The 24,478-nt window shown below is 46.2% G+C and overlaps 1 protein-coding gene across 3 annotated transcripts in view; it reads right to left on the reverse strand.

Moving 5' to 3' along the window:
• Positions 1-1,725: 1,725 nt before the first annotated feature.
• The window catches only part of TNFRSF11A (TNF receptor superfamily member 11a), a 60,902-nt gene continuing 38,149 nt past the window's right edge, over positions 1,726-24,478 (reverse strand). Inside the window, exons 7-10 of one of the 3 annotated variants that reach the window (XM_008261434.5) lie at positions 22,940-23,053; positions 19,273-19,325; positions 16,413-17,139; positions 1,726-4,276 (exon numbers count right to left, since the gene is read on the reverse strand). In XM_008261434.5, the coding sequence (XP_008259656.1) occupies positions 3,951-4,276; positions 16,413-17,139; positions 19,273-19,325; positions 22,940-23,053 (1,220 nt within the window). In that variant the 3' untranslated portion in view covers positions 1,726-3,950. Of the gene's footprint in view, positions 4,277-16,412; positions 17,140-19,272; positions 19,326-22,939; positions 23,054-24,478 lie in introns of those variants that run through there. The other 2 variants (XM_051851145.3, XM_089305009.1) reach the window with 2 other exon arrangements.

Genomic DNA, 24,478 nt, shown 5'->3' on the forward strand with positions numbered 1-24,478 from the left:
CACTGGGCATCAGAGAGACTCAATCAGCGAAGCAGCAACCATTCACTTACTAAGGATTGGGAATGTTCCTCTTTTGTCTTTCCCTAGATGCACTCTTCTCTGTACCATGTTATTGCAAACAACATCCCTGTGGTAGACAGATGGCAAAAGGTCCCCCGTTCTTGCCTTTTCCATGCCACTCCATGTCACTATGCAATTCTTCCCAGGACCCTGACATCACCATGAGGACAAGCCCTGCTAGCTAGCTGGAAGGATGCAGACCATGTGGAGAAAGCTCAGGCCAGCCAGCCACCCCCCAGGCAACCAGTTTGCTCACTGCATATGGGGAGCAAGTCTGGTCGAGCTGGGCCAGGCCTCAAGAACCACCCAAGGTGATCCATCCCATAGCATCGTGAGCTAAAGAAATGGTGCTTTAAGCCACTGGATATTGGAATGGTGTGTTACACTGCAAGATCCTCGCCCCACCCCAACTCCCGCCACACAAAAGTTCCCACACATCATACTCAAATGGCTTTTTGCATTTGCAGGTAAACAGAGAAATGAATTCTTCCTTCTTCTAGCAGTAGAGTTAAGTGTGGAGAGAAAACACTATACTCCATATCCCTTTCTGCTGTTTCACTAGACATCCAAGCTTCATTTTATAAAATTTTCTTTAGAGATCAACAGCCAATATAACATTAAGCCAAGTGTTTTCTGTCGCTCCCCCTCTTCGTGGAGGAACGACACAGGACCCTGCGCTGTTCTTTCGTCTGCTCGGCCCTTCCCTGGTTTGCTGCTGGTTCTTCCCGGGTTGGCTGCCGATCCTTCCACCTCCATGGAAGGGCGGTGCCCCCTGCCACTTTCCCCACTTCCGCGGGGGAGCGGCACACCGCGGGCCGGCTCTCTCGGGGGGGCTGCTCAGATGTTATCTGGATGTTCCCCTTAGATGTTCCTGGTGCATGTTGTCTCTCTCCTCCTTTATAGTCCTCTTCCACCAATCCCAACTCTGCTACCCACACGCCGAGTACGCTGCTCTCCTCCAATCAGGAGCAGGATCAGCTCCTGCAGGTTATTGGTCGAACTGGAGGCAGCTGTGTAAAAGTTGTTTACTCCTCTCCCAGCGCCATATTGTGGGAGAGCAGATGCATAGAATAAGTCTTAATTCCAGTAACTTAGTCTAGTCCGAGTTGCTCCCCACATTTTCTGTGGGTTGTCATGGGAACCACAAATAAGACAGCAAAAAAACAAAACAAGGTCAAGAATAAGTTGAGTTATGATTCTACAATGAGCCCTGTTTTAGCAAACCATAGCAGGGATCCAGCTGGACATACTGCAGCCATCTCAGACAACACCATTGTAATTTTGCCTTCTGGGTGACTGTGCAGGCTATTCCAAACCCTGTGGGGCAAGCAAGGCCATTAAGAATCTGCTACTTTTATATGATGCCTGGAATGTCTCTTCTCTTATGCTTGGAATGTGAAAGTCCAGAAGCATTCCAATTAGCCATGCACCACCTTTGTCTATAAAACCCCTTCTCTCTTGCCTTATGGTGTGAGATTCTCTTTCCTCTCCTCTTTTTCTGTTTTGTGGTCCCCAAGATGAATGCTTCTGTCCACAAATACCCATAATACATTATATTTTGTGAAATCCTGGGTTGTCAGCCTTTTTCTTAGGTCTCCGTACCTCCCACCTTTGGTGTTCAGTTCTCATACAGTGGGGCTTTCCAAAACAGCCATGAAAAAATTCTTTTATGGTCAAATATAAGTTTAATAATCTCTTTATCATGTTTCCCAAATAATTTTTCATTATTGCTTTCACATCATTCTGTTTACATTTGTCACATATTCTCCATAACACAGACACAGACCTACAATGCTATACATTTCCTATCGTTTAATTGCCTTTGGATCAATACAGAGTTAGTAGGGATCAGTGCGGGAAAGAATATTACCTTTTCCTGAAAATAGACCCTTATGTATTTCTACGGCACCTTTGATTTAAGGAGCTCAAGTTATTTTAACATTCATTGTCACATCCCTTTGATATCTCTGGGTAGGGGAACCATTATAAATTATCATGACTGCATCCTTATAGAAACAACAATGAAAGCACAGAAAAGTGAAGTATTCTTAGTGAGACGATGACAGTCCTAGTGGAAACGTGGGTTTTCCGCTCAGCATTCTGCTTTGTGAACAGCAGCTGTGTTTAACAGATTCCATATCAAAAGGTGTGATGGTCTCAGAACATCTCTGTGGATGGACGTTAACTAAAAGGGCAGATCAGACAGTAAATTTCTACCTGCTGATCATCCTGGCAACGCAGTTCTTTCCTGCAGTTTTTCATGTCAGCTAAGGAGTCCCATCAATTACACAGCCATTCTCTGCTTCTCCATTAAATACCATCATCAACTGCTACCAACCCAGCATTTCCAGAACTGCAACTAAGAGGGGGAGATCAGTGGTCGGTGGTGGTTCTTTTCGGCTGGACACTTGTGGACAATGACCACTATTAACATTCTCATAACCTAGCAGATATGCAAAATTACTTTGAATATGCTTAGGAATTTCAACTTTTCTCCAGTATTTGAGAACCAACAGTCATTGGCCATTATAGCTAAAACTACCCAGTTGACTTTGTCTGCTTTATACTCTTTAAGTTTCCTCAAAAGAGAACACACACCAAGAAAAAAAGCACATTTAGGGTAGTACATGTTCTTACATTCACAACATGAGGACTTGATTTTTAATTTAAAGGCACTGGAAAATAGTAGGAATGTTTTCCGCCTCTACAAGGCTGAATTACAGGTGCATAATTATTTAAGAATAAGAGAACTCTTGAACCCATTTATGTCATTCTTATCCAGAAAGAGCAAATGCAACGTTATATTTTGATTTTCTTCTTTCTTGAGTTTCCTGGGCACCGTGTTTTTCACTTTGTGTGCAGGCGAGCCCCGTGTTCGACTTGCTTTTCATGCCTTTTCCAGAAAGACATCAAGACTAAGAATGCCACGCTGCAGAACCTGGGCTTTCAGAGACTTTCTTACCAAGTACCTGACTCCCTCTGGCAGCGAGGACAAACAAACCACGTGGAGGGACAAGGTCACACACCGAACTCGGGGCTGCTCAACAATCAACCCAACTTAACAACAGGAGGAAAAGGCCAAGTTCTCCTTTTGCTTTCCTTCCGAGAACATGGAGACGCGGACTATTTTTCAGAAAATCAAAGTCCCTCCACTTGTTCCCTGCACCTTGCCCCGGGCTTCCCATACCTAACCTTGTCCTGAAGGTGCCTGGACACACACCTGGGAAGGCCACCACCAGAACGCCGTGAGCAGGAGTGCGAAGGGAAATATACGAGGAGGCTGTCCCTCCTGCAAGAATTGTTGAGGGGAAAAACACCATGAAACAACTTTTAAAAAGTGGGGGAAAGCATCAATTAGTATGTTGTTACATAAATAGGGGAGGGCGGGGCCGCAGACCCCAACAGAAGACGCGGTAAAAACAGATGCCGAGAGGGCCAGACTGCGAGGCGGTGAGAACGGCGCGGGCGAGGGGGAGAGGACAAAGACCGTGGACGGGAGGAAAGGAAACGGCGGGGGCCGACGGCAGCTGCCTGTACCTGCGCCGTGGGCACCGGTGAGCCGTAGCAACACATTTACTTTTGGGACCAGCAGGAGGGCAGGCGACGTCGGGTGATCTTCCGAGAAGGTCCAGGTGCTCGGCGGTGTCGGGAGGGGAGGATGCACGGGGCCAGCGGCCCTCCTGCCCCGGGCGCCGGCGGCGGGGGCTCCCTGCGGCCCGCGCGTTCGGTCAAGCGAGCTCGGCGCGCGTGCAGCCACCCGTGCTCCTGGCCGCGGAAGGCAGAGGGCGGGAAGCGTGGACCCGGGGCGGGGTCCGGCCGCCCACTCCCCCGCGCCCGCGCGGTGGCGCCTGCGGCTGCCTCCGAGGACAAAGGGACGCCCGAGGTCCGGCTCAGGCCTCGGCCCCGCCCTGCTCCTGCACGGGCCGCGAGGCCTTCTCCGGCCCGGGCGCGCCCTGCTCCTGCATGCCCGCTCCGGGCCACGCCTCCGGGCCGGCGCACGCGTCCGGGAAGCGCGGGCCGTTGCCCGCGAAGGAGTCGCGGCGGCTCAGGGTCTCCTCCTGCACCGGGCGGCCCACGGGCTCCGCGGCCGCGCCCCCCGGCCCCGCCGCGCCCTCCTGCGAGGTCTGACTGACGTAGACCACGATGATGTCGCCCTTGAAGTTCATCACTTGCCCGCTGGAAATGAACGTGGAGTTACTGTTTCCAGTCACATTTCCTGCACGGGAGAGGGAGAGAACACGGAGAGGTTGAGTCAGCGTTTCCCGCCGCGGACCCGGGTTTCCCGCTGAGGCCGGGGAGGGAGAACGACCCCACGCGAGCCAGCCCTGGCCATCCTCGAGGTCTGGGCTGTGGAATTTCAGCCGCGACTCCGAGGCGAGCACGCAGCGCGCACAGCTCACGGCCCAGCCGTGGTCCCCCAGCGCACGGAGCTCAGCCTCCCTCCTCCCCGCCGGGACCCTCCCCTCAGAGGCCTCTGCCTCCCAGGGGGTCCCCAGCAGCTCGGCCATGAGAGGCCTGGGGCCTGCGTAGGCTCAGTTTTTAACAGAGGTTCATACAGTTCCTTAGTACTTAAAAAAAAAATTTTTTAAAACCCCTGGATATAAAAGAAGAAAATTTCAGAAAACTAAAATGGAAGAAATAAATCCTATTTTTAAAAAAAGTTCCTTCTGCACCCTGAAGGTGGTGCTTTGTCCCTAGGGGACTCTGTCGTCTTCCTTTGTGGGTGACTGGAAGCAGTTGGTCTTTAATTAATAGACCATTTGAAAACCAGATGGGAAGTTCAACAAATGTTGGCCAATCTGTTACCTCTTATTATTCTTCCCATTTATAGACTGATGCTCCAGAAAGTTCCCTGGCAAAAGTAAAGGCCACAAACCAAGCAGATTCAGCCACTCCCTGCCACTCAGCCTCACAAACCATCTTTGGCTGGGGACATGGACCTCAAAATGGCAGCTCATTCTTCACCACCCTCATCTTTCTTCGCATTGTGATCCAATTTAATAATAATTTACACAAAGTGAAGTTTCATACTGCACATGAAGAAGTTTTCCCCAAATTGTAAGGCAAGTTTTGGACATGCTAACTAAAACAACGGGCACAATGCAGAGACTTCCCCTACCCACTGGGTACCTCCAGAGACACAGAGACTGAGGCACAGTGAGACGCCATGGAAACATGGACTTTAAATGTGAACTACAAATCAGAAGTCACATGGGGATGTCTGTGACTCATGCTATTTCTCCCATAGTCAGTTGTATGGGGGATGCAACAAGAAGGGTAGTGGAAAGGATTTATTTACCTAATAATCCCCAACCAACATGAGGAAGGCCAGCTGGCATTTCCATTTATCAGCCAGCTGTAAGTTCTCTGTTCCCTCTGTAATAGACCAGTAAGTGCTTATAATATACAGCATATTCTAAGCTGCTAACCCACTCCACTCTCTAGCACATTTATAACTTTCTGCTCCCCCCAGGTATCAAGTTACTTTTCACATCTGTTTTTACCTGATAAACTCATTAGGAAACTCAGTGAAGTATTTACTATGTAAGCCATGAAATGTAAGTATGAAAAAAAAGGGGAAATGTTCCTATGAAAATTAAAGTGAATGCTTAGCAAGGACTCAAAAAGTGAGTTTCTTAAAAAAAAAACATACAAAAAGGAAAAAAACCCACCACCACCTGCTGACCTGGTGTGGTTCTGTGAACATGGGAAATATTAAAAAAAGAAAAGGAAGAAAAGAATAATATTAAAAGTGCAGAAGGGTTTTACTCTTAGATTTGTTTTGTAAATATCTGTAACTTCTCATTCCACACTAAATATATGGAAATGTGGGGGGTAGCACTGTGGCACAGGGAGTAAAGTCACCACCTGCAGCGCCGGCATCACATACAGGTGCTGGTTCAAGTCCCGGCTGGCTGCTCCACTTCCGATCCAGCTCTCTGCTGAGGCCTAGGAAAGCAGTAGAAGATGGCCCAGGTCCTTGGGCTCCTGCACCCCCATGGGAAACCGGGAAGAAGCACTTGGAATCGGCGCAGCTCCAGCCGTTGCGGCCATTTGGGGAGTGAACCAACAGAAGGAAGACCTTTGTCTCTGTCTCTCACCCTCATGGTCTGTAACTCTGCCTCTCAAATAAATATAGCTTAAAAAAAAAAAAAAAAACTAGTACTGACTAGACTTCTTTTTAAAGTTCTACTGATTTATCAGTGACATTAAGTGGCAATTCGTCAGTGGCAGCAGGGTGGTCTTCATGGGTGTGTATCCTGTGCAGCTGCCCACAACCTAGGGCTCAGAAGGGCCATGCTTGGCTAAATGTTCTGTCAGCATCATCTTGGAATTTCTAGAGTTTTTGTACTTCTAGGACTTCATAATTTCATTTTTTACTCGTTATGCAAATTATGTGTTAATCCTGAGGAGTACAGGCAACTCTCAGGGGCACAGCTCTGGGTTTTTTTTCCCATCAATGCTGTCATTTAGCATCACGGTTTTTGGAGGTAACAACTCATAAGTCAGACATATTTCAGTACTGCAGGAGTGCTTGCCTGTCAAATTTTCTCTACTAATGAACTAAATGTTCAGGACAACACTGAGTTATAGAAATCAGCCACTGATACTCTTAAAGTACAGGTATGTTTTCTTGGTGTTCAAGTCACCCACCACTTCCTGGGAAACTCTCAGCACCAACTTCCTGGAAGAACTGTCACCTGTCCCTTGAGAATGGGTCTCCTGACTGTATCAATTATAGCTTTAATGTTTTACTTACAGTTTCTAGTTTTTGTTTCTTTCTTTTTTAATTTATTTATTTTATTTTAAAGTCAGCATTACACAGAGAGAGGAGAGGCAGAGAGAGAGAGAGAGAGAGAGGTCTTCCATCCGATGGTTCACTCCCCAATTGGCCGCAACAGCCGGAGCTTCAGCAATCCGAAGCCAGGAGCCAGGAGCTTCCTCCAGGTCTCCCATGTGGCGGATGCAGGGGCCCAAGGTATTGGGCCATCTTCTGCTTTCCCAGGTCATAGCAGAAAGCTGGATCAGAAGTGGAGCAGCCAAGTCTCGAACCGGCGCCCATATGGGATGCCGGCACTTCAGGCCAGGGTGTTAATCCGCTGAACCACAGCGCCAGCCCCTAGTTTAGGTTTCTTTAAAGTGGCATGAGAACTAAGAATTACTTGACAGGCAGTCTTCTAAGTGCAGAATCCTTTTAGAGTTTCATTCCCCCAATCTCTCTCATAGTTGTCTCATCCACCTCAACTTTATAACAACAAAAAAAATTTTTTTAGCAATTCATTCTTTGAACTGTCACAAAGCACATGGTGACTTTCAAAGAAAGAATTCATGCTTATTAAAATATTTTTTCCTTTTTTTTGCCAACATAAAGTTTCATATTCAAAAGATCAGCTCACACAGGATTGGAAGCACTTTGCACAGCCATACAGTGGTAGGAACAGAAGGCCTGCATATTCTAGAATGATCTCTGTATTGTACGCAACCAGTGTGCCGTAAGTTTTGGTTGGCTTCCATCATAGAGAGAAGTATGGGTTAAGTGGAGTGAGATTAAGAGAGCATCTACATAGTAATAAGAGCAATAGAAACACTCTCCAAACGCAGGGTTTCCTGGGTACTCTCTGCAGGCAAGGCTCCCTGCACTGCAAATGCTAACCTTGCATGTGCACATTCTAAGTTGGTTAGTTGGTCTTTCCTCCTTTACTGACTGATAGTGTTTTGTTTCCATGGCTTGCCAAAATCTACACTCACCTGATTGTCATATAGTAACATCAGCATCATTGTGGCATTTCAGTCTCTCAGGCTTAAGTGGTGACTACAGGGAAGGAGGCACTGTTGGCTGCCTGAGTACAGGAGGATAAAAATTCAGGTAGGATGGGGAATCGAGCAGGGGTTCAAAATCTCTCTGGTCTTGTCCTGGCATGGCCCTCACCAGTGGTGAGATTTGGGGACAAACCGCTTAGCCACTCTCCAGACCTCAATCTGCTCATTACAATATGAGCATCAATTATCAATCTATCAAGCTGAGCTAGTTTGGCAGGATACAGTTGCACAGAGAAGGCACATAATACATAGCTGTTACATAAATGAACAAACCAGTGCATATATAGCCAGCAGAATAGCATAAGGTTCAAACAAGATGACAGATTTGAAAATGCTTTGGAAATAGCAAAGAATTAGTCATGGATGTAATGATGGCATTACTACTCCTAGAAAATAATACTAGTGCTCGTGGCACTCCTGAGGACATAGAGATCTGTGAAAGAGACTGAGTGGTAACGTCATCTTTTCATCCCTATCTTGTCAAAGGATCTCAGCATGTCTCGAAGGCTGCGAGGGCACTCTCCCCTGGAAATCCAACTTTTGCTTTCTTTGCTGAAGTTATCGACCACTATGACTGCCTTTGGCTAGAACATTCATCTGTATAATTCAGCGCTGAGAAGCAGTCTCGTTTCTCACCTGGCTAGTCAGCTGTGAGCTGAATGCAGCTCTTGTGTAGATCGAGTCTTAGAATAAGTTGGTAATATTCTTAATTTATAACACAAGTTATTCATGAACTGTCCTTGCTAAAAGGAATACTTCTTTAAAGTTTTCTTCAGAATAGAGGGTTTACATGACTATGTAAGCCAATCTGAGATGACAAGGCCACGGGATGGTGACATCAATAGGTCACCATGTTGGCAAACTGCATGATCAGATGGTTGCTCTAGGGCCTCCTAGTCAGCCTGGTTGCCATGGCTTCTGCAGTTGACACATGCCCCTAAAAGGTAACTCTTTCCACTGAGTGCCAAAGTACCCTAGGATGGTATGCTGTTAGGGGAGACCACCTGCTGCCTGATGGCTGGTAAGGGGGTATACAAAAATGGAGGCTCACCCAAGATGCCCTGAAAGCATCCAAGACTTAAAAGAATGAGAAGGCAAGCTGCAAACTGAGAGAAAACATCGATAAAAGCCATATCTGATAAAGGACTATTAGCCAAAATACACAAAGAACTCTTAAAATTCAACAATAAGAAAACAAAGAACCTGATTTTTACAAATGGGCCAAAGACCTTAACAGACACCTCATCAGAGACGATACACAGATGGCAAGAGACATCTGGAAGGAATCTCTACACCATATACCATCACAGAAATGCAAACGAGAACAACGAGACACCACTGTCCACCTTTTAGAATGGCCAAATCCCAGACCACTGATACCACCAAATGCTGGGAAGGATGTGGAGCAAGAGGAATGCTCACTCATTCCTGGTGTGAATGCAAAATGGTATCAGCAGGTTGGAAGACAGGGTGGCAGCTTTATAAAACAAAACATACACTTAACATTGAGTCCAGGGGGCCGGCGCTGTGGCATAGTAGACTAGGCCTCTGCCTGCAGTGCTGGCATCCCATATGAGTGTCACTTCAAGCCCCAGCTGCTCCTCTTTGAATCCAGCTCTCTGATTATGGCCTGGGAAAGCAGTGGAAGATGCCCAAGTGCTTGGGCCCCTGCACCCACGTGGGAAACCCAGAAGAAGCTCCTGCCTTCAGATTGGCCCAGCTCTAGCCATTGCAGCTATTTGAGAAGTGAACCAGCAGGTGGAAGACCTTGCTCTCTGTCTCTCCCTCTGTCTGTAACTCTGCCTCTCAAATAAGTGAATAAAATCTTAAAAAAAAATTGACTCCAGTAATCCTATGCCTAGGCATTTGCCCAAAGGAGGTGAAAACTTAGATCCACACAAAAATCTGCATGTGAATGTTTTTAGCAGCTTTACTCAAAATTGCCAAACTTGGAAGCAGCCAAGAGTCCTTCAGTAGGTGAATGGATAAATAAACTGGTATATCCAGATGATGCTAAGAAGAAATGAACTATCAAACCACGAAAAGACATGCAAGAAAGTTAAATGCATATTGTAAGGCAAATGATGCCAATGTGAAAAGGCTACAAACTGTATGATGTCAACTATTGAGATGCGTTCTGAACAAGGCAAGACTATGAAGACAGTAAACTACAAGTGGCTGTGAGGGGGCCAGGGAGAAGAAGGGATGAATGAATGGGTGGGGCACAGAGGATGTTTAGGGCAATGAAACTGTCCTGTATGATACTCTGATGGTGAGAATATGGCATTGGAAATTCATCCTAACCCACTGGATGCTCAACACAAACAGTGGGCCCTAATGTGTGCATGCAGGTTCAATGACTATAACAAATTGTTCTACTCTGAAGTACATACCTTTGACTCAATTCTGCTGTCAACCTAAAGCTGCTCTAAAAATAAAGTTTATATATATTTAAAAAGTTTATATGTATTACTAAGACTTTTGCAGGTACCATTAGTCCATGGAGTCTCTATAATTCAAGCAAAGCCAGGACCTGGCACTCCCTCTTGCCAGTTCTGCTTAGGCTGCCTCCCTGACAGTTTTCTGTTCAAGGCTGCCCCTGGCATTTATGTTACCTGCATAAAAATACGGGGCTGGAAGCACGTGGAAGAAAAGGCTTTTCCTACAAAAGGATCACAGATATCGACAACAGTAACTTCCAGGGACAACTGGCACAAGGGCAGGGGAGTCACTTTATAGGCGAGGCAACCAGTGCCTGCTGCACATCCCCGGTGTCTTCCTAGGGAACCCTGGAGGCCCAGGTTGGCTTAGTCAGAGTAGCCAGTTACCCCAGGCCTGTGTTTGTCCTTATTCCAGGACACTGCAATCAAATGAAATCAATATAACGGGAACGGATTTAAGGGGAGATGGCGTGGTGGTTTAAGATGTATGATTCACAATCAGACACTCAGATCATGACTTTGTTGCCTACTACTGGTGCGATCCTGGCCAGGGAACTTGCCCCATGAGATCTCTTTGAGGAATTAAGAGAAGATACACACAAAGCATTTAGCCTGCCCTTGGTCACTAACATCTATAACAGCACGGACCAACTGGAGGCCTTCAGGTTATAAAAATCTTAGAGGTCTCCAGACATCATGCAATTGGTAGAAATGTATTTGAAGTCTACCAAAAGTATGATTTGAAATCCAGAATGATTATGGGGGTTTTCATTCAATTAAGAGTTTTAAAGAGTCTTTAACATTTGAAATGGATTACTTGACTTTACATTACTATTGAATGTGTCTTCACTAGAAAAAAATTCTGATAACTGAGAGTGTTAAAAATAGCATTAAAGTCAACAAACAAGGGACAAATGATGTGTCTCGTTATAATCAGAAAGATGTTTATACTCTGCTAAGTCCATGCTTTATATAGCAGGCTCCATGGAATCTGTTTTTCTCAAGCAGAAAGCAGCAGCTTAGTTCTCAGAACACAATCCCTGACAGAATTTACATTTTTAAGTGAGGTAACGCACACTTTTCTTCTCAAAAGCTTATTATGTTGTTTCAAATGCACAACCTATGAATATTAAATCATAAGAACTATGCCAAATAATTCCACCAAATTGTCATGTAGATTTTCTTTGGAGAAACAGAACTAAAAATATACAAAAATACACTCAGATAACCCAGACTACATTGGCTTGTTTCGGAATTTTTTAAAAATGTATTTTATATTTAACCCACATGCTTCTCATGTGATTTTTCTTTTTATGGAAATGCAAGCACTTGGAAGAGACTGGGTATATGATGATAAGAGAAGGGAAGCAGTGTTTAGTAGTTCCATTCTGAATCATGCTTGAAAATGAATTAGCTTCACGGCCCAAACCCTTCCAAAATGAGCCCTCTTAGTACAGAATGAAGGAAGACAGGACTGTTCAGCAAAGTGTGTGATGAAAAGGTTTCCCAAATTTTGAAATAATGTACTGACATTTAGTACCAGTGAGTGTGACGTTATCACCAAATTATCACGTTATAAAATATAAATTTTAACTTAAAGTTTCTCCCAGGGGCCGATACTGTGGTGTAGCGGGTAAAGCCGCTGCCTGCAGTGCCAGCAACCCATGTGGGTGCCGGTTCGAGACCCGGCTGCTCTACTTCCGATCCAGTTCTCTGTTATGGCCTGGGAAAGCAGCAGAAGATGGCCCAAGTCCTTGGGCCCCTGCAACCACGTGGGAGACCCAGAAGAAGCTCCTGGCTCCTGGCTTCGGATCAGTGCAGCTCTGGCCGTTGCAGCCATCTGGGGATGGAAGACCTCTCTCTCTCTGCCTCTCTATCTCTTTCTGTGTTACTCTTTCAAGTAAATAAATAAATCTTTATTTAAAAAAAAAAAGGATTCAGGGCCAAAGAACTAATCAATATCTGCCTACATTACTTAGCTAAAATCAAAACAAGTTGGTGGGTGGTATTTATCCTGACAGGAGGGTGAGAAAAGTTAGAAATATAGGATGGGCCATTGTTAGGGGTAGGGAGGGAAGGAGAGGAAAATCTGGATAGGAAAATCTTTGAGTGGAAGTGGCTAGTCAAGAAGTCATTTCAAGAGACAGGACAGAAATGGGGAGTCAGGCAGGTGTCTTCCTCCACCTGTACCCTTGGTTCCCAGGTGGCTGCCTTGGAGAGTCTGTGCCACTGAATGAATCAGCTCACCTTTGCTCTTTTTTTTCCTCCTCTGCCCAGGACAGCAGATAGGACCGGGACATAAATGTGCTCAGGGAGGCCAGCACCAGTCCTTCTACCCTCTGCTTCTCCCCGAGTCCCCTAGAGCAGACCAAAGGAGTGGGAGGCTGAGAGCCAGTTGAGGATGAAGAGGTAATGATGGTTTCTTGTTCATCTATTTATTCCTGCGTAGATTAATTATTGAGCATATAAATGCGCATTCACTTAACATACCATGAGTAGTCACCTTCAGTCAGACATGCTAGAAAGATCAGGGATGACAAGAGTATGAAAATTCTTACCAAGACGTGGGTTGCTGATAAAGGGTGAGAGTATCTGGCTTGGGGAGAAAGTCCCGAAGATTCATTATGAACAAAAGGCCACGGGTTAGACAGGAACAGCCCATAGAAGGCCATCATTCTCAAATTATTGATCCTTTGTGCATTGTACATTTATGAACACTGATCCCTACTTGTTTCCAGGTTTTTCCAAAGTCTCTGTGGCTCAATATACCTTCAAAAAAGGTTTGATTAAAAAAAAAAAAAAAGGCAAATATGTAGCCAGCGTTCATCAAGAACTGTCAGTGAGCCCTGTAAATAAACTCTCTCCAGCTCAGAAGGGGCTGAGTCAAATGAGTGCCTTCGGAGCCAAAACAAGTCATTGATCAAAATAACAATTCTGTTGTGGCACAGTGCTGATTCTCCAAATTCCAGGTGAGGGAGGCCTTGTATCCAAGGTAACCATCAAGTCTCTGGGAGTAGGCATGGTTTAAGATGGAGATTAAGGCATGGCTGTTTAAGATATTGCCCAAAGTATGTGTTCCCCTTTCACTGGCCTTTGTAATTCTCACTATTTTTTTTGAAGACTTATTTTATTTATTTGAAAGGCAGTTACAGAGAGGCAGAGGCAGAGAGAGAGAGGTCTTCCATCTGCTGGTTCACTCCCCAGATGGCTACTCCAGTTGCAGCTGCACTGATCTGAAGCCAGGAGCCTCCTCTGGGTCTCCCACACAGCAGCAGGGGCCCAAAGGACTTGAGCTATCTTCAACTGCTTTCCCAGGCCACAGCAGAGAGCTGGATCAGAAGTGGAGCAGCGGGGACTCAAACTGGTGCCCATATGGGATGCTGGCAAAGCAGGCGGCAGCTTTACTTGCTAAGCCGCAGAGCCGGCCCCCTCACTATTCTTTAAAGGAGTTATAACATTGCCAAAAAAAAAATCCTTCCTTAGCAGGACTGTGTATTATGTTTTTCACAACTGTCTACACTTGTGGAGCTGTTGGAAGACCACCCCTCCTTCTCCTCAAAACGATGCTGGGACAACGGAGACACCCATGCTACTGAGGATGTCCCAGTCACTGCCACTTCTCTAGAAACCGCTTGATTTAGTTGTAAGTTAAACAAAATATCCACCGACCAAAATCCACAAATCCAATAAAAAGCCACCTCTCTCAAATCCTGGGAGTACAGTGGCTTTTAGGAGACCAGCTGGGTTTGGACCCCTCTCTTAATTCTTACCCAAGCTCTATCTTTTTTCATATAACTTACAGAACATCAATTATGACAATTAAAAAAAAAAAAACTGTCAAGAATGTGAGAGCGCTATTTTGACCAGCAACCAGAAGGCTTGTTGGTGTAGAAGTAATTGTGGAAAGAATAGTGCAGGCTCAAAAATCAATCTGGCGCTGCTTCCCCGCAGGCTAGAATGAGTCTGGCCCGTTTGCTGGCTGGGAGCACGAGCAGCCTCTCCGGATGTTTTGCGTGGCTAAGTACCAGACAGGGACAGAAAAGGCAGTGCAAACTTTTCGCAAATTAACACCCCTCAGTTGATGACACACTTTTTATGCCTTTCCTCTGTGCCTAGATGTTTAATGCTGGAGAAATAAAAGATAATGGAAACCAGATGAAGCCACTGTTTTAGCTCTGACAGGAGAGTATAAAGATTTGGCTTAGGATTTCATGACACTAAAATTGTGTGCGTGTATCTCTTTAAATTCTGCCAACACTGTTTTTCCAAGAACCGGTGACTTTTCACATAGTAGTGGCCAACGCCATCTTCCCAGTGTCCCCAGAAGGAAAACTGGTCTCCTGCCAATGCAAAAAGCCTCAGCTTCTGCCAGGCCTACCTCAGCCCTCCCGTTTCCCCAGCTCACGAACCAGGGTTTGGTGTCTCCAGCACCAAGGGGAAGCAAATAAACCACCAGAAAAGATACAAGGCAAACAAATACTAGAGCCTTATATTTAGCCTTAGAAATGCCTTAAAATCTTAAAAAAAAAAAAAAAATCTGGGGCTGGTACCATGGCTCACTTGGTTGGTCCTCCGCCTGTGGCGCTGGCATCCCATATGGGCACTGGGTTCTGTCCCGGTTGCCCCTCTTCCAGGCCAGCTCTCTGCTGTGGCCCGGGAAAGCAGTGGAGGATGGCCCAGGTCCTTGGGCCCTGTACCCGCATGGGAGACCAGGAGAAACACCTGGCTTCGGATTGGCGTAGCTCCAGCCATGGCAGCTATTTAGGGGGTGAACCCACAGAAGGAAGACCTTTCTCTCTGTCTCTCTCTCTCTCTCTCTCTCTCTCTCACTAACTCTGTCAAATAAATAAAAAATAAAATAAAATTTAAAAAAAAATCGGAGGTCTTCTGAAGAAAAACTGTACCAGTTCTTTGACAAAAAAATCTCAAAATGTATGTCTTCTTTCAGTGTGAATGAGAATCACTATTATAGAGTTCATTCATCAGTGGGGCTGCGCAGTTGCAGTAAAATCACAAAGCCTGGGCAACATTAAAGCACCACTGCTCTGTTAAAGCCAGGGCCCGCATGACCGTGAGACAAAACAGACTCCGCGGATCAGCACAGCTCCCGCTACTGCAGTCCTGTAAAATAATTCGGAGACCTGTAACTAGCCCCACTTGCAGTCTAAATAAAGAGGGAGGAAAGAAAAGCCAGCTCCAGACAGGGGTAGCCTGCGAATGGAATTTTTTAAGTTGGAGGATTCTGTGAAGCCCCTTAGTGTCTATCCGTACACTGACATTTCTGGAAACGGAGTCTGTAGCTTCCGGAAGAGCTGCAGAGATCCCCGAGCCGTCCTGCAGCAAATACGTCCCAGAGCCAGAGGAAGCCCTGTCAGCCGCACAGCCCTGTGTGACTGTACAATAAAGCAGATGGTGTTTCAGCCTCATGAAAAAAGTTATATCATAATTGGTGGGTTGCTCCCGCTCAAACAGTGTTGCAGTGATAAATCTCTGTAACGATGTTGAATTGTAAAATTACCCTGCTGGTTCCATAAATATATTATACGTGGTGGTTATAAAAGGGGCTTCTCATTAAAGCATTAAGGGACGGTTTTACTGCATCATTAATTTGGCATAGAAGCAACATGGTGCTTGCACTAAATATTAATTAATTAAGGTTTAACCAGGCAATGTTGTTTGTCCTCCTGAAATTCGAAGAGCTTTCCTGGGGAGATTTAAGAGGCCTATGTTGCTTTAAAAACAAACACCAGGAGTCTGAGGAAACGCCTTGCGCTGCAAGCCCTGAGGTCAAGGTCAAGTTTGTCTTTTGAGGGTCGATCCTGGGGCTTAAGATCTAAGTCTACGCTGAGAAGCCCGAATGCAGAAGGCTGCAGGGCACACACGCCAGCACAAACCGCCCCACGGTCGCCCACGTGGCAGGGAACGCGCCACAGCCCAACGTGGAGCGCCCGGAAGCCCCAGCCTCTAAACGGCCCACAATACCAGCTCCCAAATCCAGCGCCAAGAGCAAGCCTTCCGCTCGGAGGTGGGCAACCGGAAGTCACAAGAGCAGGCCTTCCGCTCGGAGGTGGGCGACCGGAAGTCACTTACCGGAAGCAGGGGGCTGGTCGCTAGGGGAGCTTCCGGACGCAGCGCCTCCCCGAGTGGAGCCCGGAAGCCGCACGTCAGCCCAGTCCTCGGGCTGCTCGGCGCTGTTCGCCCTGGCAGCTCCTTCTTCGGCCGGAAGGCCCATGCCGTAGGCGCACTGGGGCAAGGGTCCGTGTTTCGGGGAGTCCGTGAGGGGTTCACGGTCCTCCCCAGGGGGGCTTGCGCAGGCTTGGCAGCCGTGGGCCAAGCTGGAGCAAGCGCCCCCCTCCACCTCTGTTTGCAAGTACTTTTCGGAGGTCAGGGGCGTCCAGTCGGCCCCGCCTGGGGGCTCGGGCAGGTGGCAGCTGTCGGAATCCAGCGCGCTCTCGGTCCCCGTGAAGCACTGGCTCAGACTGTCATTCTCCCCCACCTCCAGGGGCTCCGGGAAGGGCGGCGAGGCTGTGCCTCCGGGCCGAGCGAGGGGCAAGGGCCTGTCCACGTACTCGTCTTCCGTGGGGATCTGCCGGAAGGAGTCCCCTTCACCGTCCAGCTCGCTGACCAAGGACAGCGTGGGAGCACGCGCGCCCTGTGTGCAGGGCCCGCTTCCCGCGCAGGCAGCCGCGCCGTCCGGGTAGCACATGTCTTCTGGAAACGTCTTCTCCTCTACGGTCAGCAGCAGGACTCCTTCACACGCCTCGCGCGGAGCGGCGGCCAACGTGTGCGTGCTGATGCAGCCGTCGCCGGAGGCCTCCTGCGGATTGAAGAGCCGCAGACAGACGCGTTAACACCCAGAGTGATTAGAACCTGTTCGGCCGCACACTGCGGAAAGTGCTGTTTATACCAGTGACTTCCCCCATGGCAAGTACTGCCGGAACATTCGCCACGGCTCGCGCTTGTGCTATTTAAAATCACAGAGTGTGGGAGCACCCGAAAACGGAACACAATTAGAAACAGATGAAGCCGACTGCATTGCCCATGAGGAGCGAGCGTATTCACACCCAAGCAAGGGGAAGAGCTAACCCGAGTAACTTTCAGAAATGCGTTTATTTGAGAGGCAGAGAAACACACACACACAGGGAGAGAGAGGGAGAGAAACAGAGTTCCTCTATGCTAGTTCACGCCTAAATGCCCACAGTGGCTGGGGCTGAAGCTAGGAGCTAGGCATTTATCTGGTTCTCCCATGTGGGTGACAGAGCCCAGTTACTGGAGTCATCACCACGGCCTCCCAGGATCTGCACTGGCAGGAAGCTAGAGTAAGAAACCAGACATGGGGATCAAGGCCAGGCACTCTGATTTGGAATGCGGGTGTCTTAACCACTAGGTTAGATTAGCCTCCAAATGAAAGCTATTTGAAGAAGAGAGAGAGAAATCTTGCATCCTCTAGTCCACTCCCCAAATGGCCTCAACAGCTGGAGTTAGGCCAGGCTGAAGCCAGGAGCCTGGAACTCCATCTCTTGTGGGTTCAGGGGCCTGAGCACTTGGGCCATCTGCTGCTGCTTTCCCAGATGCATTAGTAGGGAATTGGATTGGAAATGAAACAGCCAGGACTTGAATGGCACCCTGTGGGATGCCAGTGTCACAGGCTCTGGCTTAACCTGCTGCACCACAGTGTTGGCCCCTCCAAATAACTTTTGAACCCAATATTTTGACTATATACCCTCAATCTAAGTATATACAAAATAACAACACAAACCTGACTATAACCAAGTATTGAACTCCATTTAGTAGTTCTGTTTTGCAGATATGATTTAATTATTCTGAAACTACTTTCCTGTATTCCAGAATTGAACAAATGAATAACTATATTGAGAATATTGGGAACCAGTTCCAGCACTGCTGGAGAAGATTCAAATGTGGAACAGAGAAAGATGAAAATGAACACTGTAGTGTTGGGACTGGAAGTAATATCGTGCTTTAAAATTTACATTTTTATACCTAACAAAGGAGCCCTAAAGGACAAAAATGGGATAACTAATGAAATTTTAATATCAGGTATAGACTGGATAACAGTGTGGTACCACTGTTGATTTTCATAAATGTTCTATGGCTAGATACGAGAATGTCTTTATTCTTAGGACATATTTAGGAGTATAGGAATATACTGTGTCCATTGACTGTAAAAATCATTCAAGAAAAAAATGCAAGGGCCATCATTGTGGTGCAGTAGGTTAGGCCACCCCGGCAACAATGGCATCCCATATGAGCCCTGAGGGAATCCCAGCTGCTTCACTTCTGATCCAGCTTCCTGCTAATGCACCTGGGAAAACAGCAGAGATGATGGTCTGAGTGCTTGGCCCTCTGCCATGGAGTTCTGGGCTCTTGGTTTTGGTCTGGACCAGCCCCAGCCATCTTGGTCATTTGGGGAGTGAACCAGCAAATGGAAGATCTCTCTCTGTAATGCCTTTGGAAAAATAAATCTTTAAAAAAATGAAAATAAAAATATATTGTTAAAAAGAAAAGTATATATTTATATACACAGAATAAATAAAGCAATGTAAATAACTGATAAATCTGACTACAGGGCATACGGAAGTTTGTTCTTACTACTCTTCTATGATTTTGAAGTTTTGTCAAAATAAAAAGTTACCAAATAGCTACAGTGTAAAAGGACATTGCAACTCATTCCTCCTAGGACTCTGCACTGAACAAGAAAGACTGTAGCATGTACACAGAGTGTCAGAGGAAACAAAGAAAACAGGAGCTTAGAGTGAGCAGTGACTTGGGCTTTGAGTTGTTCTGTAGGGATCACCCTGGGACTTGAGGTCTGATCCCTGCATGTGCAAGTGGCCCCTAGGCAGTGGGGTTCCGTACTTGACCAGTTACAGCAACATGAGCCTAACTGCTGGAAGCACTTAAAAGACACACTAAAGACTTCAAGTTTTACCTTATTTCCACTTAGGCGGCCACAAGCCTCATTGACCCAGTGCCACAAATTAGCTAGAAAAACAAAGCAAGTATAAGGGTTTCATGTTACTATTTCCAATGTCTTTAACTTTTATTGTGTATTTTTAAGGTACACAGCATGATGTTATATACGTGAATAGCAACACAGTACAGTGAAAAACATTAACACATCGATCATCTCACAGTTACCCAATTTTTAACAAGAGCAGCTAAAATCTACTCATTTAGCAAAAGACCTGAATACCACAAGTATTATTCTCAGCTGTTGTAGTCTATGTATCTGTCACTTTCCATTCTTTGACATCGTCCTGGTCACCTTCCCTCTGCCGCGGTAACCACTGTTTATTCTCTAGCTCTATACATTTGACTTTTCTCTTTGATTTTTTTTTTTAAGATTCCACATATAAATGAGACTGTGATATTTTTCTGTGTCAGGCCTAGGATCATTGCCATGATGTCAGCTCAGTAAGATCTTTAAACACTGTCCACTAGAAGTGTTTCAGTGAGCATCCGTGGGAGTGGAAGCTGTTAAAAAGAGTTCCACTGCTCTAAGGACTAGGAAGGTGTCTTACTCCTGTCAATAACAGACCTTCCCGTTCTCCATAAAGCAACACATGATCTGTTGTGTTCCATCCAATCCTGCTGGGCACATGTGGAGCTGTCAGAGCTACAGCCCTGACTACAGACACCCTCATGTCCTCCCCAAGTTTTCTCTGACCACGAGAGACGAAGTGAGGTATCACAGGGGGACAAAGATGCTGTGCCTAGGAGACTGATTTTCTAGGAAGTTTGCTCAAATGTATGTAAATTTAAGGGAATGCCACAAAGTGTGAGTTTCAGCAGGCCCCAAATTTTTCTACTGTACCTGTTGCTTCTCAGAAAAAAGAAGATTGTTGTGTGGCATACACAAAGTGCACCTCCTTTTGCTCATATAAAATGGAAGTAATGAAATCTAAAAAGTCAAATCTATGAAGTTTTTTAAAAAATTTATGAGTTAGATATTATGCAAAGATGAAAATGTACTTCATCTCTACTGAATATTTAACATGGTATTCACTATAAAGACTGAAATTAGGAGCTGTCAGTTCTCTATGGAAAGCTAATCACAGTTCATAATAACAGCTAATGATATCCCACAGCGACAGCACTGAGTTGGGCTAGGCATGGTGCTAAGCAGTCCAAACACATAATCTTGTTTATGCCAGAGATCCTATGATGTGACCCTGCACCATTTACTTAACCACTCAGAGCACCAGCTTCCTTACCATAAAATGGGGAAATACCAGTGCCTACCTCATTTACTTAGTGTCTGCAAATACATACAGTCCAGCTGTCACAAAGTGAAAATTCAGTGTATGTGAACGATATGTCATTGCTATCATCATATGTTATTACTATCATCATCTCTTGCTTTGTTTCTATAATTTTGAAATCATATATATATGTATATATACATAAACAATTACCCTACATAAAAGGACAGTTGCAGATCTTTACTGGAAGGAATCAGTACCTGCCATCACTAAAACATAAGACTTGGTCACCAAGATGACAATTATTATAGCTACCATGATCATTTCTTGCCCTGGACAGCTGCAAATGCCTTCCCAAGTGGTATACACATGTCCATTCTCACCACTCCCCCAAAATGGTCCCCAGCGGTAAAGCCAGTCAGCTGTCTTTACTTCCTTCTGTCAAGGAGAAGGAGCACACGGCTTAATGAGGCCCGCAGGACTCTACCACGTGGCAGTGTCCTCTCCAGTTTCATAGCCCTTTCATGCCTGCCTTTCTGATCCAGCTGCAGGAACCTCTTAAAATCTCCCCAACTCGCCAGCTCCCTGCACCTTGAGATCTCTCCGTAGGACAGGCTTGCATTCTTGTTGAGTGGCCTTGGACCAGTCAAGTCCAGAGTGTCTTTCTGATTCCAGCTCACCTGTTTCCTATACTGGGAAGCCCTTGTTGACCCCAGACTGGGCAGACCCTGTGTAAGCAGCTACCCGATGCTTGGCCCCCTCCCTCCCTGTACCAACTAAGATGCTTCCTGAGGGTCCCAGCTATGACTGTACTACTTAGTATTGAGACCCCAGTGCCAGTCCAGTCCTTGGTGGCCAATAAACATGTGTGAAATGAATGGATGAAGAGAAAGCTTCAGTACTTGGTAGGCACATTGTTTTCCTCGATATGAGATATGGCGGCAAAATATTAGACATACAACTAAAGAGCAAAACATCAGGAAAGTCTGATCACATGTGTCTGGCAGCACATGTGATCCTCACCACCTGACATGCATCATCCAAATTCCCAGTTATGACATTGTTAGGGAAGTGAATATTAAAATATCCGACAATGGGGAACATTGGGCATTGCGGCACAGTAGGTTAAGCTACCACTTGCAATGCCAGCATCCCATATCAAGATTTGAGTCCTGGTTGCTCCTCTTCCAATCAGCTCCCTGCTAATGTGCCTGGGAAAGCAATGGGAGATGGCTCAAATAGTTGAGTCCTTGCCATACACAGTGGAGACCAGGATGGAGTTTCTGGCTCCTGACTTCCGCTTGGCCAAGGCCTGAACATTGTGGCCAGTTGGAGAGTGAATGAGTGGTTGAAAAAAATGTGTTTCTCTTCCTCTCTCTCCTTCTCTCTTTCTCACCCGCTCTTTCAAATAAATAAATAGTTTTTTAAAAAATACTCAATGATGAAGAGAATCTTTAAAAAATGATCCCTGTCCAAACATTGCTTTCTACTGAACACTGGCATCTTCAATCACCAACTCAACTCTTTAATTTTCTGGTTCCCCAGTGCTGCGTTAGGCAATGCAACGTGAACAGAAGTAGCAGGGTACACGGGGTTGCAGGAGCTCCATGGGTGCGATGTGGGAGAACTGACCAAATCCCAGCAAAGCAGAGGTGGACAAAAACAACCAGCAAGCAACTGCAAGGGGAATAGAGTGGCGAAACAACCAGTGCTCCAAAAGGAAATGACCCAATTATTAAAGGATTAAAAAAATCTAGAAAACCTAATGAAGCTCTGACTCCTTTCATAAAAATTACACTTTTTCAGCTTTGTAGTATAAAATTCAAATGTGATATGATGCTTAAAAGTACTATCAAACAATATTTTGTGGAAAAATTATTCCCAAGAAAGAATACTTAATTATCCATCCTAAGCATCTACACTTTAGTGAATATAACATCATTTCAGATTCACATTCCACAGTAACATTCCAATCATAACTTCCCCTACCATTTATCTGAACATTTTTGTCCCTATTTTATGCAAGTCTATCAAAAGTGGATGTATAAACCCCATATTTATATGTGTGTGTGTATATATATATATATATATATATATCATGCTGCAAAATCTATTTAACTTAAATACAGAGCCCACAAGTTACCAATTTCCTGAATGCTCAAATATTCTTATTTGCTTATATCTAATGTTGCCTTTTTTGTTTGTTTTTGCTGCAGAGCAACGAAGGAGAGGTGAAGGGTCATTTCACCTCCGTGCAGGCCTGACCACAGCAAGGCATTGACTTAAGATCATCAGATGCCAGCACGATCTACTCATCCTCCACAGCACTCACCGGACACGGATCTGGGTAACTCCCCGAGGATTAATTCTCAAACACCGCAACAGACACAGTACCTGTTAGTGCCTTCCCTTGTTTCCTATAGTAAACTACAAAGATGACAGCAGCAACTATCGCCACGGATATGAAGAGAAGCAGGATAATTAGACTGGGCAAGTAAACCTCAGGTTCTGTATTGGGAGAAAAGGAGAAACGTGGCATTAAAGATCATTTAATTTTACTAACTTCAAAAAACAAAACCCTCTAAGTCCAACCCCAGAATCAAGGTTGTGGTCTGGAATATCAGAAGTAGGACTTCCCCTGCTTCTCGGGAGCACCCACATTCTGCCTGCGCTCAAATTCTTACGGGTGGAAGGTGCCACGGGGCTCAGCCCCGCTCAGGGAGCTCTGGCGAGGCCAGTGGAGGACCGTGATTATGTCCCCGCCTTAGGGCAACTCTGCTCCTGTCCACCACGCCATCCACACTCGGGTTTGCTGACCTCAGGGTCTCCAGGCGATGGCCCCACAGGCAGTAGGGAGCCCTTAGTACGTCTCTTCCCACACACCAACACAGCACCAGGGTTCCCGCGGCCAGGAGAGAACTACAGTCACTCAGTGGAGAATTTCTGCTGTTGCATCTACAACGTGGGGGGGACCCCACCATTGTCTTCCTCTCTCCCTGATCACTTCATTGCTATGATCTTTATATCACAAACTCTTGGTTTACTTGGCTTGGATTCCTGGATGCCCACCTTTCCTGTCTTTATCTCTTTTTAAAAATAACTTTAGGGGAAGCCAGCACTGTGGCGTAGCGGGTAAAGCTGTCACCTGCAGCACCAGCATCCCATATGGGCACCGGTTAGAGTCCTGGCTGCCCCACTTCTGATCCAGCCCCCTGCTAATGTGCCTGGGAAAGTAGCAGAAAATGGCCCAAGTGCTTGGGCCCCTTCACCCATGTGGGAGACCTGGGAAAAAGCTCTGGGCTCCTAGTTTCAGATTGGCTCACCTCTGGCCATTGTGGCCATTTGGGGAATAAGCTAGCGGATGGAAGATCTCTCTGTTTCTGTCTCTCTTATTAACTTTGCCTTTCAAATAAATAAATCTTTTGTAAAAGGAGAGAAAGAAAGTTTAAAAAAATAAATAACTTGATGGAGGATGGTGTTGGGAGTGCAGCAGGTTAAATCATTGCTTGTGGCACCTGCATGCCATGTCAGAGTACCAGTTGAAGTCCTGCCTACCAGATACTTTGGTCCTTGTCACCAGGATAGAATTCTTTTTTTTTTTTTTTCAAGATTTTTTTTTTGACTGGCAGAGTGGACAGTGAGAGACAGAGAGACAGAGAGAAAGGTCTTCCTTTTCCATTGGTTCCCCCTCCAATGGCTGCTGCGGCCAGCGCACTGTGCTGATCCGAAGCCAGGAGCCAGGTGCTTCTCCTGGTCTCCCGTGCGGGTGCAGGGCCCAAGCACTTGGGCCATCCTCCACTGCCTTCCCGGGCCACAGCAGAGAGCTGGACTGGAAGAGGAGCAACCGGGACAGAATGCAGTGCCCCAACCGGGACTAGAACCCAGTGTGTCGGCGCTGCAGCCTAGTGAGCCGCAGCGCCGGCCCAGGATAGA

The sequence above is a fragment of the Oryctolagus cuniculus genome, chromosome 10 (assembly GCF_051225735.1).
Source record: "Oryctolagus cuniculus isolate XC-2025 breed Fujian yellow rabbit chromosome 10, ASM5122573v1, whole genome shotgun sequence".
Taxonomy (NCBI): Eukaryota; Metazoa; Chordata; class Mammalia; order Lagomorpha; family Leporidae; genus Oryctolagus; species Oryctolagus cuniculus.